This window comes from Danio rerio, chromosome 2 (assembly GCF_052040795.2).
Source record: "Danio rerio strain M-AB ecotype USA chromosome 2, GRCz13ab, whole genome shotgun sequence".
NCBI classification, from domain to species: Eukaryota; Metazoa; Chordata; class Actinopteri; order Cypriniformes; family Danionidae; genus Danio; species Danio rerio.
Window position 1 is genome coordinate 48,090,069 of NC_141022.1, and position 13,182 is coordinate 48,103,250.

Genomic DNA, 13,182 nt, shown 5'->3' on the forward strand with positions numbered 1-13,182 from the left:
TGTCTTCTCAAGTGGGGGAAAGACAATGCACAACGTTACCCCACTGCTGTCAACATGGGCCAAGTCATATCTCTCTTGTCCCAGAAACCTCAGTCCCAAATGAGAGGGTTTTTTTCTGTTGCAGGGGACATTGTAAATGCCCAGAGATACCAGCTTTTAGCAGATTATAATTATATGATAATTTTTCTTTAAACCCATCTCTATCTAAGTGAGTGATTAAATGTTAAATGTGATGAGTTTTCAACAATACTAAATTGAAACTTTATTTTTTTACATGGTTTAATAATTTTTTTGTTATTAAAATTGAAGTTCCTGTTTCAAAGCTAACAGATAGATGGCTAATTTGTATGTCATTGACACTTTTGGCACTTTTTTGGAGTATTTTCAAAAGGTTTTTTTTTCCTGTAAATGATTCAATAAATACCGTACCGTGACATCCATACCGAGGTATTACCGTACCGTGAAATTCTGATACCGTTACATCCCTAATATATATATATATATATATATATGTATATATATATATATATATATATATATATATATATATATATATATATATATATATATATATGTATGTGTGTGTGTGTGTGTGTGTATATATATATATATATATATATATATGTATGTGTGTGTATATATATATATGTATGTGTGTGTATATATATATATATATATATATATGTATGTGTGTGTGTAGGTATATATATATATATATATATATATATATATATATATATATATATATATATATATGTATATATATATATATGTATATATATATATGTATATATATATATATATATATGTATATATATATATATGTATATATATATGTATATATATATGTATATATATATATATATATATATATATATATATATATATATGTATATATATATGTATATATATATGTATATATATATATATATATATATATATATATATATATATATATATATATATATATATATATGTGTGTGTATGTATATATGTATGTATATATGTATTTGCCATCCTAAACTGATGTGAATTGCGAGACTGAAAGGGCCGCACCAGATGCGCAGTGCCCTGCATTTTAGAATTCTAAACATAGGTTTCTATCAGGCTACGCACACTGGAGTCGCAAGTTGGCGGCTGTCTGCAGCGCCCAGCTACGACTCGGGACACTGTCCATATTTCTGCTGCGCCACACAGTGCAATCTGAATAGATTCATATTAAACAACATGAGAATGTGTGCGAATTGACTGTGCTAAGCTTAAGATCAGTACATATGACGATTGGCTGAATAGAATTTACAAGAGAACAGCATTCATTCATTCATTTTCTTTTCGGCTTAGTCTCTTTATTAATCAGGGGTCGCCACAGCGGAATGAACCACCAACTTATCCAGCATATGTTTTACACAGCGGATGCCCTTCCAGCCACAACCCAGCACTGGGAAACATCCATACACTCCTTCATTCACACTCATACACTACAGCCAATTTAGTTTACCCAGTTCACCTATAGCGCATGTCTTTAAACTGTGGGGGAAACCGGAGCACCCAGAGGAACCCACGTGAGCACAGGGAGAACATGCAAACTCCACACAGAAACACCAACTGACCAAGCCGGGGCTTAAAACAGCGAGGCTGAGGCGATTGTGCTACCCCTAGAACAGCATTTATTTGAAACCAAAACAAACAAAAAAATGTTAGTAGTGACCTCAAACTTTCAAAGAGACTGAAAAGTCCTGCTTAACGTGCCTCATGTATCTCCTGAAATCTTTTTGGAACAGAAGGCCTGGTAACTGGCAGATGTGGAGTGATTGTGTGTGTTTTACCAGGTGGTCTATAAACCAATGGACAGGTGGGTCAGCGTGGTGAGCTTATTGTCCTCATATGCCGTCGCCATCTCAGATAACATCTCACATGGCTTTCTCTCATTGATTCTCCACTGCTCAGATTACTGCATTCTTTACTTGCCATCTGGAGCACAAACTGAAAAAGGGAGAGAAGCATGAAAGGAGCTGATCAAGTTTTGCACTCAAGCTCTTTTGCACAATGTTGACTGTTCTTCTGTGGAAGTCCTGTGTTTTTTTTATATCTGGATGTCATCGGCTAGCACAGAGAGAGGTTGTTTGCATTGAAGAGTGCATGTATTGGATTTAGTTTGCTCTCTTTTCTTGTCCTCAGGGCCTGCTCTCTGCTTTCAGCTTTTGATATTAGACAGTACACTGATGACTGATGGCTTTACAAAGTGATTTTGAATATGTATTTGATTACCTTAATATGATTTGCCGGCCAAGTTGACTTGAGGAAATGTACAAGCTATGAATGCTTTTCTTTTATTAGCCATGAAACTATTATTTCTAAACTGTTATTAATACTATTATTATTGTTATTATTATTGATTTATATTTGTTTATGAAATTATTATTTATTATATCAGTAATAGCAATAATGAAATATAATTTAATAAATTTAGCTGTAATTTTTTTTAAATAGTTTATAGTTTGCTGTATTATATTATATGCTGAAAATCCTGTGTAGCTATTTTGTAATGACATGCGCTATAGGTGATTTGGGTAAGCTAAATTGTTTGTAGTGCATATGTGTGATGAGAATGTATGGGTGTTTCCCAGTGATGGGTTGCAGCTGGAACGGTATCCACTGCATTAAACATATGCTGGATACGTTGGCGGTTCATTCCGCTGTGGTGACCCCTGATTAATAAAGGGACTAAGCTGAAACGAAATTATTGAAAGAATGAATAATAAATAAAATAGTTAGGGTTTAAAATATTATTTAAAACTGCAAATTTTTGGGGAAATTTCAGCCTCATTATAAAGCTCAAACTCTCTTTCAGGTGCAGTGTTATGACCCAGAGAGCGACAGCTGGCAGCTAAAGGCTTGTCTTCCCTTCACCAAACCCAATATTTCAGCCGTTTCTCTCAATCACCTCATCTACGTGTGTGGCGGTCTCACCAAATCCATCTACTGCTATGACCCTTCACAGGACCACTGGATGCACGTGGGCCACACATTCAGCAGACAGGTAACTGAAGCACAGATGCTGATAACACAAACCCTGAGTGAAGACTTCACAAGTTCTTGTCTGTTAGTTATTCAATACAGTACCTTGGGAGCCTAAGACTTTTGCGCAAATCTATATCTAAAAAATATATATACATATGTATAAGTTCTGAACAAAATTAATTTTGTAATCAAAAGACTAGCATCAAAAGTCTGTTTAACGTGACGTCTTAGCACCAAGCAACAAGTTAAACTTTTTTGTTGAGTTTTTTTTTAATTATGTGCTTTAATATCAAGCGTATTTTAGCCTTTTTACGAGTTATTCCTCAGATTTAGCATGTTATGGCTGTATTTTTCTGTCCAGGTGACTCTTATACTGCCTTTAATGTTACAGACTGTATATAATATTTAGGTCTGGACTCTGTGTTTTTGTTTCATCGGCTGTTTTTTCTCTCGCTGTGTTTGGGATCATCGTCATGCTGAAAAATAAAACTATTAGGTGCTTTTTAGTAGGAGTTACATGACAAATTACATGACAAATTAAAACCGGTCTACATTTCAGCATCAATGCAGGCAATAACAGATGTGGCAGAAGTGCAGATCAAACCAAGACAGAAACTTCAGTATTTTTTATTCATTCTTCCATCTTTCTTTAACACTTTCTTCCATATGTCTTAATTAGACCCATATAGTCCTACTAGAACCTGTATTTGCTTGTTGTATTTTAATAAAGAGAATGAGAAGTAATATATAATGTCATTATACCCTCACTAAAGTGTAACTGGGGGCCTTTTGCACAATATTGAACATACTAATTTTAATGTACATCTTTGTGTGTTCAGGAAAGCTGTGGTGTATCAGTTTGTAATGGAAAGATCTACATCTTGGGTGGACGGGGAGAAAATGGCGAAGCTTCCAACAATGTCGTGTGCTACGATCCGTCGTCTGGCATCATCACATCTACAGCTGCCATGCCTCGACCCGTCTCCTACCACGGCTGTGTCACCGTACACCGCTTTAGTGAGAAACAACACAAACCCTAAAACATACATGCAAATGCCCCAACACGGACCCGTCTGATTTCATCATCATGCTAAAGCCGTTTAGATTGTTATCTGAGGCGACAGTTACCTGTTCCTCTGGAATGTGGAAGTGTGGAAACATTAACTTCCACATAACTGAAAGCATTTGGAGAATTTATGAAATGTGACTGAGTAATCGTAAGTCTCACTGAAAATAAACTCACTTCCTATACTCTTTCTTTCTGTTTTGGGAGTGCGAATGTTTTTTTTTTCTTTCATTTGAACTTTTTTTATTCATTCATTCATTTCCTTTTCGGCTTAGTCGCTTTATTAATCAGGGGTCGCCACAGCGGAATGAACCGCCAACTTATCCAGCATATGTTTTACACAGCGGATGCTCTTTTTGCTGCAACCTCTCACTGGGAGACATTCTTAAACCCTCATTCACACACACACTATGGACAATTTAGGTTACCCAATTCACCTATACGGCATCTCTTTTTACTTATGGGGGAAACCAGAGCACCCGGTGGAAATCCATGTGAACACAGGGAGAACATGCAGCCTTTTTATCAATTACTTTTACTATTGTTTTGTGCTGTTTTTGTTGAATTACTCCTAAATAATTTTGACCGATTGATTTCAAGGCATGGAGAATTTATCAAATATTTTTTAGCCGGATTTACTAAAAGCTTGCATCAACATTCGTCTTTGGAGATTAAAGCTACTGTCAGGATTTTCAACTAAATGGTGAACAAAATAGTCCTGATAATATGCTTATTTAATGCGGCTGCCATTTTAAAAAACAAAAGCGAGGCTGCGGTGGGATGAAACCCAGAATTACAGTATAGGATCAGCACTGTAAACGTTGCATTAACATGTTGTGGACTGTTAACCTTCAGCTGTTGCCATGATGTCAAAGTGCAGATATGGTGTACACATCACTTTAATATTACTCAGTTAAGTTTAATTTTAAACAATTAAAAGCATATTAGAGATCAAGCAAAATCATAATCTCCTTAAGAGTGATAAAGCTTAATGAGTGTCCTCCTAGGCTTCAGTTCAAGGCAGCAGGTAAACATCATGGGGGCTTCCTTGCTTCAGCCTATGTAACTCAGTGAGCGCTAAAACAATGCACCTCTGAAGCACACCCTGTGTTTTCCCTGTACTAAAGTTTTAAAAACGTCCATTTCCTGCTAACATTTAAACACTGTCGAGCACATTCTTAAACACCGCTAATTTGCCATAGTATTCTTAAGTGCTCAACAGAAATGACTGTGATTGGCCGTGAAGGCCATCAGTTCACCGCTCTTCATTAAGTGCAAACACAGACACAGGGACACTGGAGCATTTAAAAGCCGTGATGATAAGCTGAGTCATCAGCGGATTGCTTGTCTGTGTTTGCAATCAGTAAACATCAGTGAAGTGCAGTGATGACCTTCACGACCAATCATTCCTGTTGAGCACTGATGGACACTATGGCAAATCAGCGATGTTTCAGAACCCTTCGTTTGTTAACTTGAGTTTAATAAATGGCATCTAAAACGTGTGTTTGGGAAAGAAAACATTTGCTAACTAGTGACATTTCCCTTAACTTAGCTGAAAATTAGGTTTGATATCCCTTTTTTTTTGCTTTGCATTCAGAATGGACCTTCGGGTCACTCGGAAGGTGATTAAATAATAAATTCACTTTCTCTTCACTGATAATATACACAGCCAGGTACACAACGTTCCTGTGTGACTCCAGGCGATACTTCCGGGGTTTTTTTTCCCACAGCAGCCTTGATTTTGCTCCTAAAGTGGTGGCTGCGTTAAATCAGTCGATACATGGACATTGTTATTTTGTTTGACTGTATGTACAGTATATACATTTTCAGCCTTTCTCTTACATCAACAAAACTCAGGTCAAAGCTTCAGACTGTTCTGACTCTAAATACTAAATCTATTCTAACTGATCAGACTTCCCAAAGAAATCCCATAGACTTTCATTAGGAATCAGAAATCAGAAAGAGCTTGATTGCCAGGTATATTTACACACACGAGGAATTTGTTTCCACAGTACAAAAGAATAACGGTGACAACTTTCAAACATTAAATCTTAAAGAGCATTTAACGAATATCCACCCAGTTCAGACCTGTATAACTATCATTGGCAAAATCTAAGAACGGTACTAAACTAGCGCATGTTAGCTCAAACAATGGTAACCACAAATCAGCCATATCCTTTTGCCACACAAACCGTAGTTTAACCATAGTATTTGTTGTTAAATTGTGTAGGAATGATAATCAATGTTCCAAACCAACCACGTTTACTACAATTGAAAAAACACAGTTAATTATTACAATGCTAAAACTCTAGCAATGTTGAAACATAACAAAATGCTAATTCATGCTAGGAATGTGGTAACCAAAACATGCTAGGAACTTAGTAATTCATACTAGCATTTTGAAACATGCTGGCGACATGCTAATTCATGTTAACAAAACAGTAAAAAGGTAAACATGTTAAAAAGATGCTAATTTGTGGTAAATAGTAAAATACTACAAACATAACAACAAACAAAACAAACTGCTAATTCATGCTAGTAATGTGGTAACCAAGCTAGAAATGATAGTAACATGTTCGCATAGTGTTAAATCATGGTGGTAACATGCTAACAAAATGAAATGTCATTCAAGCTAGTATGTTAAACGTTTTCTGGTCTGGTTTTTGATAGACCTTTACTGGATTATTATTGCTTTCGCTTGTTCGCAGCTCTGTTTATTTCCTGTGTTTTGTTTTTGTTGGATTTTTTTGTTTGTTTTTTTTTTTTTTGTAGATTGAGCTTCATTTTGTACATTGTCAGCAGAAACGAATGCATAAATCTTCTCTTCCATTAATGCTAATTTATCCTGTTTAGTAAATGTGGCTATTAGCTCCAGTTTTCGAGTAATTTGAATGCGCTATTTACTCTATTTACTATATCGTTTGTTTTTGAGTATATTCAAATTTATAGAAAGCACTTAAATCTACATCAGACATGCTGAACGAGGATTTTTGAAAGCTCATAACAGCAGCTAGAATCCTTGCGTCCTCACTGTTGGACCGCTCTGATTTTAGACTCTAAAAAGTCACGTCAGAATCTTTTCAGGTTCTTCATGAACCGCACAGCTGTGAATTTATTTTCCTATTGTGTCTCATATTGTATTTAAGCATCTCATTATCATTAGTCTGACAGCCAGGACGTGCCTTTTTTAAATCAGAGCCCCAATCATGCACTTGTACATGCTAGCGTTCGTAATATATCTCAGTGTAAATACCTTTTACTCTTCTGTTTTTAGTGTTATCTTTGTTATTATTTTTGGATGTTGTGCACAGCGGACGTGACTCGAGACTAAATCTGAGTTGTTTTATTTCAGCTGCCGGAAAGCTTCCTCTGTGTTTGCATGTGTTTTACAAAATAAAACATGAAATTGTTAAGCATTTTGTTTAAGATATCTAAATCATAGTAGCAGTTTTGTTTTCTGTACTTCTTCTGAACGTGTCAGGCCAGATATGTACTGCATCTTTATATCTGCCTGCAAAGACAAAGATATACTGTAAGTGTGTTTGTATGTGTGTATATATGTATTTATATATTTTCTATGTTTTCATGTGCACATGTGATTTGAATTAATACCAACTGTAGCATTTGAAACTATTTGTAGATGTTACTTCGCCAACATATCATGCGCCATCATTTTTTGAAAAATAAATTACACCACCAGCTTTAAATTTTGTTAAACGTGGGGTTTTTATTACCGTTGAATTGAATCTGATTCTAATGGAGCCAGATCAGTCTCAAAAGTAATACATTCATTCATTTTCTTGTCATTTCCTTTATTAATCCAGGGTCGCCACAGCGGAATGAACCGCCAACTTATCCAGCACGTTTTTACGCAGCGAATGCCCTTCCAGCCACAACCCATCTCTGGGAAACATCCACACAAACATTTACACTCACACTCATACACTACGGACAATTTAGCCTACCCAATTCACCTGTACAGCATGTCTTTGGACTGTGGGGGAAACCGGAGCACCCGGAGGAAACCTACGCGAAGGCAAGGAGAACATGCAAACTCCACACAGATGGCCAACTGAGCCGAGGTTTGAACCAGCGACCTTCTTGCTGTGAGGCGACAGCACTACCTACTGCGCCACTGCCTCGCCCCTCAAAAGTAATCCATTTACAAAATACAATTAATCCGTTTACAACACAACGTTTACAAAAGTCAATTTGTCAATTCAAACGCGATTCAAAAATACACAAATCCAATTTGTAAATTCAAAACACCTTTCAGAAATGCCCAAGTCCAATTTGTAAATTCAAAACATGATTCAGAAACGCACAAATCCAATTTGTAAATTCAAAACACGTTTCAAAAAGACGCAAATGCAATTCGTAAATTCAAAACAAGATTTAGAAATACACAAATCCAAATCGTGAATTCAAAACTCGATTTAGAAATACACAAATCCAATTCGTTAATTCAAAACACGATTTAGAAATACGCAAATCCAATTCGTAAATTCAAAACACGATTTAGAAATGCACAAATCCAATTCATTAATTCAAAACACGATTTAGAAATACGCAAATCCAATTCGTAAATTCAAAACACGATTTAGAAATACACAAATCCAATTCGTAAATTCAAAACACGATTTAGAAATACGCAAATCCAATTCGTAAATTCAAAACACGATTTAGAAATACACAAATCCAAATCGTGAATTCAAAACTCGATTTAGAAATACACAAATCCAATTCGTTAATTCAAAACACGATTTAGAAATACGCAAATCCAATTCGTAAATTCAAAACACGATTTAGAAATGCACAAATCCAATTCATTAATTCAAAACACGATTTAGAAATACGCAAATCCAATTCGTAAATTCAAAACACGATTTAGAAATACACAAATCCAATTCGTAAATTCAAAACACGATTTAGAAATACGCAAATCCAATTCGTAAATTCAAAACACGATTTAGAAATGCACAAATCCAATTCATTAATTCAAAACACGATTTAGAAATACGCAAATCCAATTCGTAAATTCAAAACACGATTTAGAAATACGCAAATCCAATTCGTAAATTCAAAACACCATTTAGAAATACGTAAATCCAATTCGTAAATTCAAAACATGATTAAAAAAATGCACAAATGTAATTCATAAATTCCAAATTTGATTAAAAAATACACAAATCTAATTCATCAGTGAATTCACAAATTGCGTTTACAAATTGGCCAAATGGATTTTGTAATTGTGTTATTTTTCACACTGATCTGACTCCATAGTATCTTGGCTGGACTGATCATTTACTTCTGTGGTATTTTCATTAAGCTTTTATCAAATTTATGTCTTGGTTTTTGCATTTCATTAACTCAAAACAGCATTAATGCCTAGAAGCACAGTTTCTCAGAGTTTCGCTTTTGTGTAATGAAACTGTAAATGGAGCCTAAAGCATATTTGTAGTGCTCTGTGTTTATCCAACCCACTACATTCTTGTGGCTGGCGGAAACATTCATTCCTTAGAGTATTTGTGCAATTCTATGGAAATTCCTAAGAGGAACTTCAAGATGTATTTGTGCTGTATTCCTCATATACTTTAGATGAGGCTATTCTAAAACAAACATTCATCATTTCAAAGGAAGTTTGTTTCACCATTCTTTATTATTGTGCAAGATTTTCACTGTAAAATTAAGACAATTTACCATTTACAGGAATGATTATACAAATATACAACTTAATCTATTTGAAATTACTAGCATTAATTTTCTGAATCTTGTAGGTTTAGTGTAAGAATTATTGGTTTGCAGTTTGCTGCTGACTATATTATTTTTTGTCATTATCTGTAGGAATAATAGAGAAATTACAGGGAACCTATTAAGCAAAAATCATTTTTATAATGGACTCCCTTATAATGGACACCCTTGTGTGAATATAACAAGCTTCTAATGGTAAAAATATTTCTTTGTTGTAGTTCTGCAAAAACAAGATGTACATTTATTCCTTACATAAATCATTTTCCTTCAGCTTAGCCCCGTTATTCATCAGGGGTCGCCACAGCGGAATGAACCGCCAACTTACCCAGCATACGTTATACACAGCGGATGCCCTTTCAACTGCAACCCAGTACTGAGAAACACCAATATACTCTCATTCACACACATACACTACGGGAAATTTAGCTTATTCAATTTACCTGTAACACATGTCTTTGGACTGTGGAAGAAACCGGAGCACCCAGAGGAAACCCACGGCAACACAGGGAGAACATACAAACTCCAGAAATGTAAACTGGTCAGGGTCAGTGTCAACCACTGCGCCACCGTGTTGCCCCTTATCCTTTACATACAGTTGAAGTTATAATTATTAGCCCCCCTTTGAATTTTATTTAATTGTTTTTTATATTTCCCAAATAATGTGTAATAAGCAAGGAAATTTTCACAGAATGTCTGATAATATTTTTTCTTCAGGAGAAAGTCTTATTTGTTTTATTCCGGTTAGAATAAAAACAGTTTTTAATTTTAAGGACAACATTTTAGCCCTTTTAGGATTTCTTTGTTTTTGTTTGATAGATACAGACATCATACCATCGTTAAACCATCGTTATACAATAACTTGCCTAATTACCGTAACCTGCCTAGTTAACCTAATTAACCTAGTAAAGCCTTTAAATGTCAAATTAAGCTGTATAGACATGTCTTGAAAAATATCTAGTCAAATATTATTTACTGTCATCATGACAAAGATAAAAATAAATCAGTTATTAGAAATGAGTTATTAAAACTATTATGTATTGAAATGTGTTGAATTCTGCTCTCCATTAAACAGAAAACAGGAAAAAATAAACGGAGGCTAATCATTCTGTCTTCAACTGTATATGAGATAAAAAATATATATATTTCAAATAATAGAATTTGTCATTAACGTGAAATCAAGATTTGCACAATAAAATATTATAAGGTATGAATATGTAAAAGGTCTGACCAATTGTTTCTGCGTTTGGAGTGGTGGTTCTTCCCTGTGGATGTCAATATACTTAACCACACCGCCCTTACTGTTAGTTTGCTTCAAGGGATTGAACCCTTTTCACCAGATTGTTATGACGCATGGCCATTATAAGTCCTTGAACATTTTTATTATTCATTCATTCATTTTTTGGCTTAGTTCCTTTATTAATCAGGGTTTGCCACAGAGGATTTAACCGCTAACTTGTCCAGCATATGTTTTTAGCAGCGGATGCCCTTCCAGCTACAACCCAACACTGGGAAACACCCATGCACTCTCATTCACACACAATATAGACAATTTAGCCTGCCCAATTCACCTATAGTGCATGTCTTTGGATTTGTGAGGGAAACCGGAGCACCCAGAGGAAACCAACATGGGATGAACATGCAAACTCCACACAGAAATGTCAACTGACCCAGCCAAGGCTCAAACCAGTGACCTTCTTGCTGTAAGGCGACAGGGCTACCCACTCCACCACCTCGCCATCGCTCTAAATATATATATATATATATATATATATATATATATATATATATATATATATATATATATATATATATATATATATATATATATATATATATATATATATTGAAAATAATAATCTGTATTCTGTTGCAGTGTTGAGGCAGCACCCTTTAATAAAGCAGACGCAATTCTGAAAGCATCAGCAAAAGGACAAAGCAGAAACGAATGACCTTCCCTTGAGCATCGATTCCTCTCAAGGCTTCCTATTTACTTTTTTCCAGCCACTTTTGTCCTTCTTACTGGGTTTATGTCTTGAGACTAACCGCTGATAGACGAACCAACGCCATACTGTAAAATGTGATTAAATCTAATTTATTTGTTAAAAATAAATGCAAGTATGAATGGAAATATGGCAGTGCAGTGGGTAGCGCTGTCGTCTCACAGCAAGAAGGATGCTGGTTCGAGCTTCGGCTGAGTCAGTTGGCATTTCCATGTGGAGTTTGCATGTTCTCCCCGTGTTTGCGTGGGTTTCCTCTGGGTGCTCCGGTTTCCCCCACAAGTCCAAAGACATGCGCTATAGGTGAAATGGGTAAGCTAAACTGTCCGTTATGTATGTGTGTGAATGGGAGTGAATGGGTGTTTTCCAGTGATTGTAGCTAGAAGGGCATCCGCTGCGTGTAACGTGCTGGATGGGTTGGCGGTTCATTTCACTGTGGCGACCCCTGAATAATAAAGGGACTAAGCCGAAAATAAAATGAATGATTGAATGGAAATATGGAGAAAGACAACATAAACTGAACATAGAGCACATTCCTGACCCGCAAAAAGCAAAGCAAAAAAGTGAAGCCCTCAGGTGATGAAGACTGAAGTGCTGACGTGTAACGAATCGCGTGGAAAGAAAGATTTCTTGTTTAAGAGTCAAGGAAACTGCACAGGAAGTAGACTAGATGCCAAAAATGTCACATGTTTTACATGGAATATCATAAGGGATTTTTTTTAGACGCACAGATATTCCTTTGTGCCATGTAAATACTATGGCGTCATATTAGCCTACTGCCACGGTAATATATTATTATAAACATGTAGCCTATAAAACAGTTTAAAGCCTTTAATTCTAGATTATAAGATGTTCGCATTTCACTTTTTAAAACATGCATCTGTGGCAAGCCGCATTGGCATTTAATGATTTAATATAGCCTAACAGAATAACAAATTCATTTATAGAGCTCTTCAGCTCCTATTGTACTAACAAAAATACAATTGTTAATAAAAATTATTGTCAAATATGTTTATTACATACTTTTTGTTGTATTTGTTAGTGATATCACATTTACCGTGAAGTATTTGAATACATCTCTTGAAAATATTTTTTAATAGTATTTTCACATCATTTTACATGCCTTTATATAAATCTGGTCACCTTATTAAGAAAGGTATAGCGTTCTGTTCTCACTAGTAAAAAATGGATTTGAGAACTCTTTCTAAAAATACTTTTTATTAAAAAAAATACAACTGCAATGAATAAATCTACCTGCATTCAATGTGGTGCATTTAAAGTTAATTGCCAAACTGGATCAGCATAGACTTGGTGGGATTTTTATGTAAATGTGGTTTTTAGCGCCAC

The 13,182-nt window shown here is 35.2% G+C and overlaps 1 protein-coding gene across 2 annotated transcripts in view; it reads left to right on the forward strand.

Annotated features, from left to right (window-relative positions):
- The window catches only part of klhl24a (kelch-like family member 24a), an 802,375-nt gene that overhangs the window by 29,279 nt on the left and 759,914 nt on the right, over positions 1–13,182 (forward strand). The window contains 2 exon segments of one of the 2 annotated variants that reach the window (NM_001077340.1): positions 2,852–3,040; positions 3,861–4,272. In NM_001077340.1, the coding sequence (NP_001070808.1) occupies positions 2,852–3,040; positions 3,861–4,061 (390 nt within the window). In that variant the 3' untranslated portion in view covers positions 4,062–4,272. 2 annotated transcript variants of the gene reach the window in all.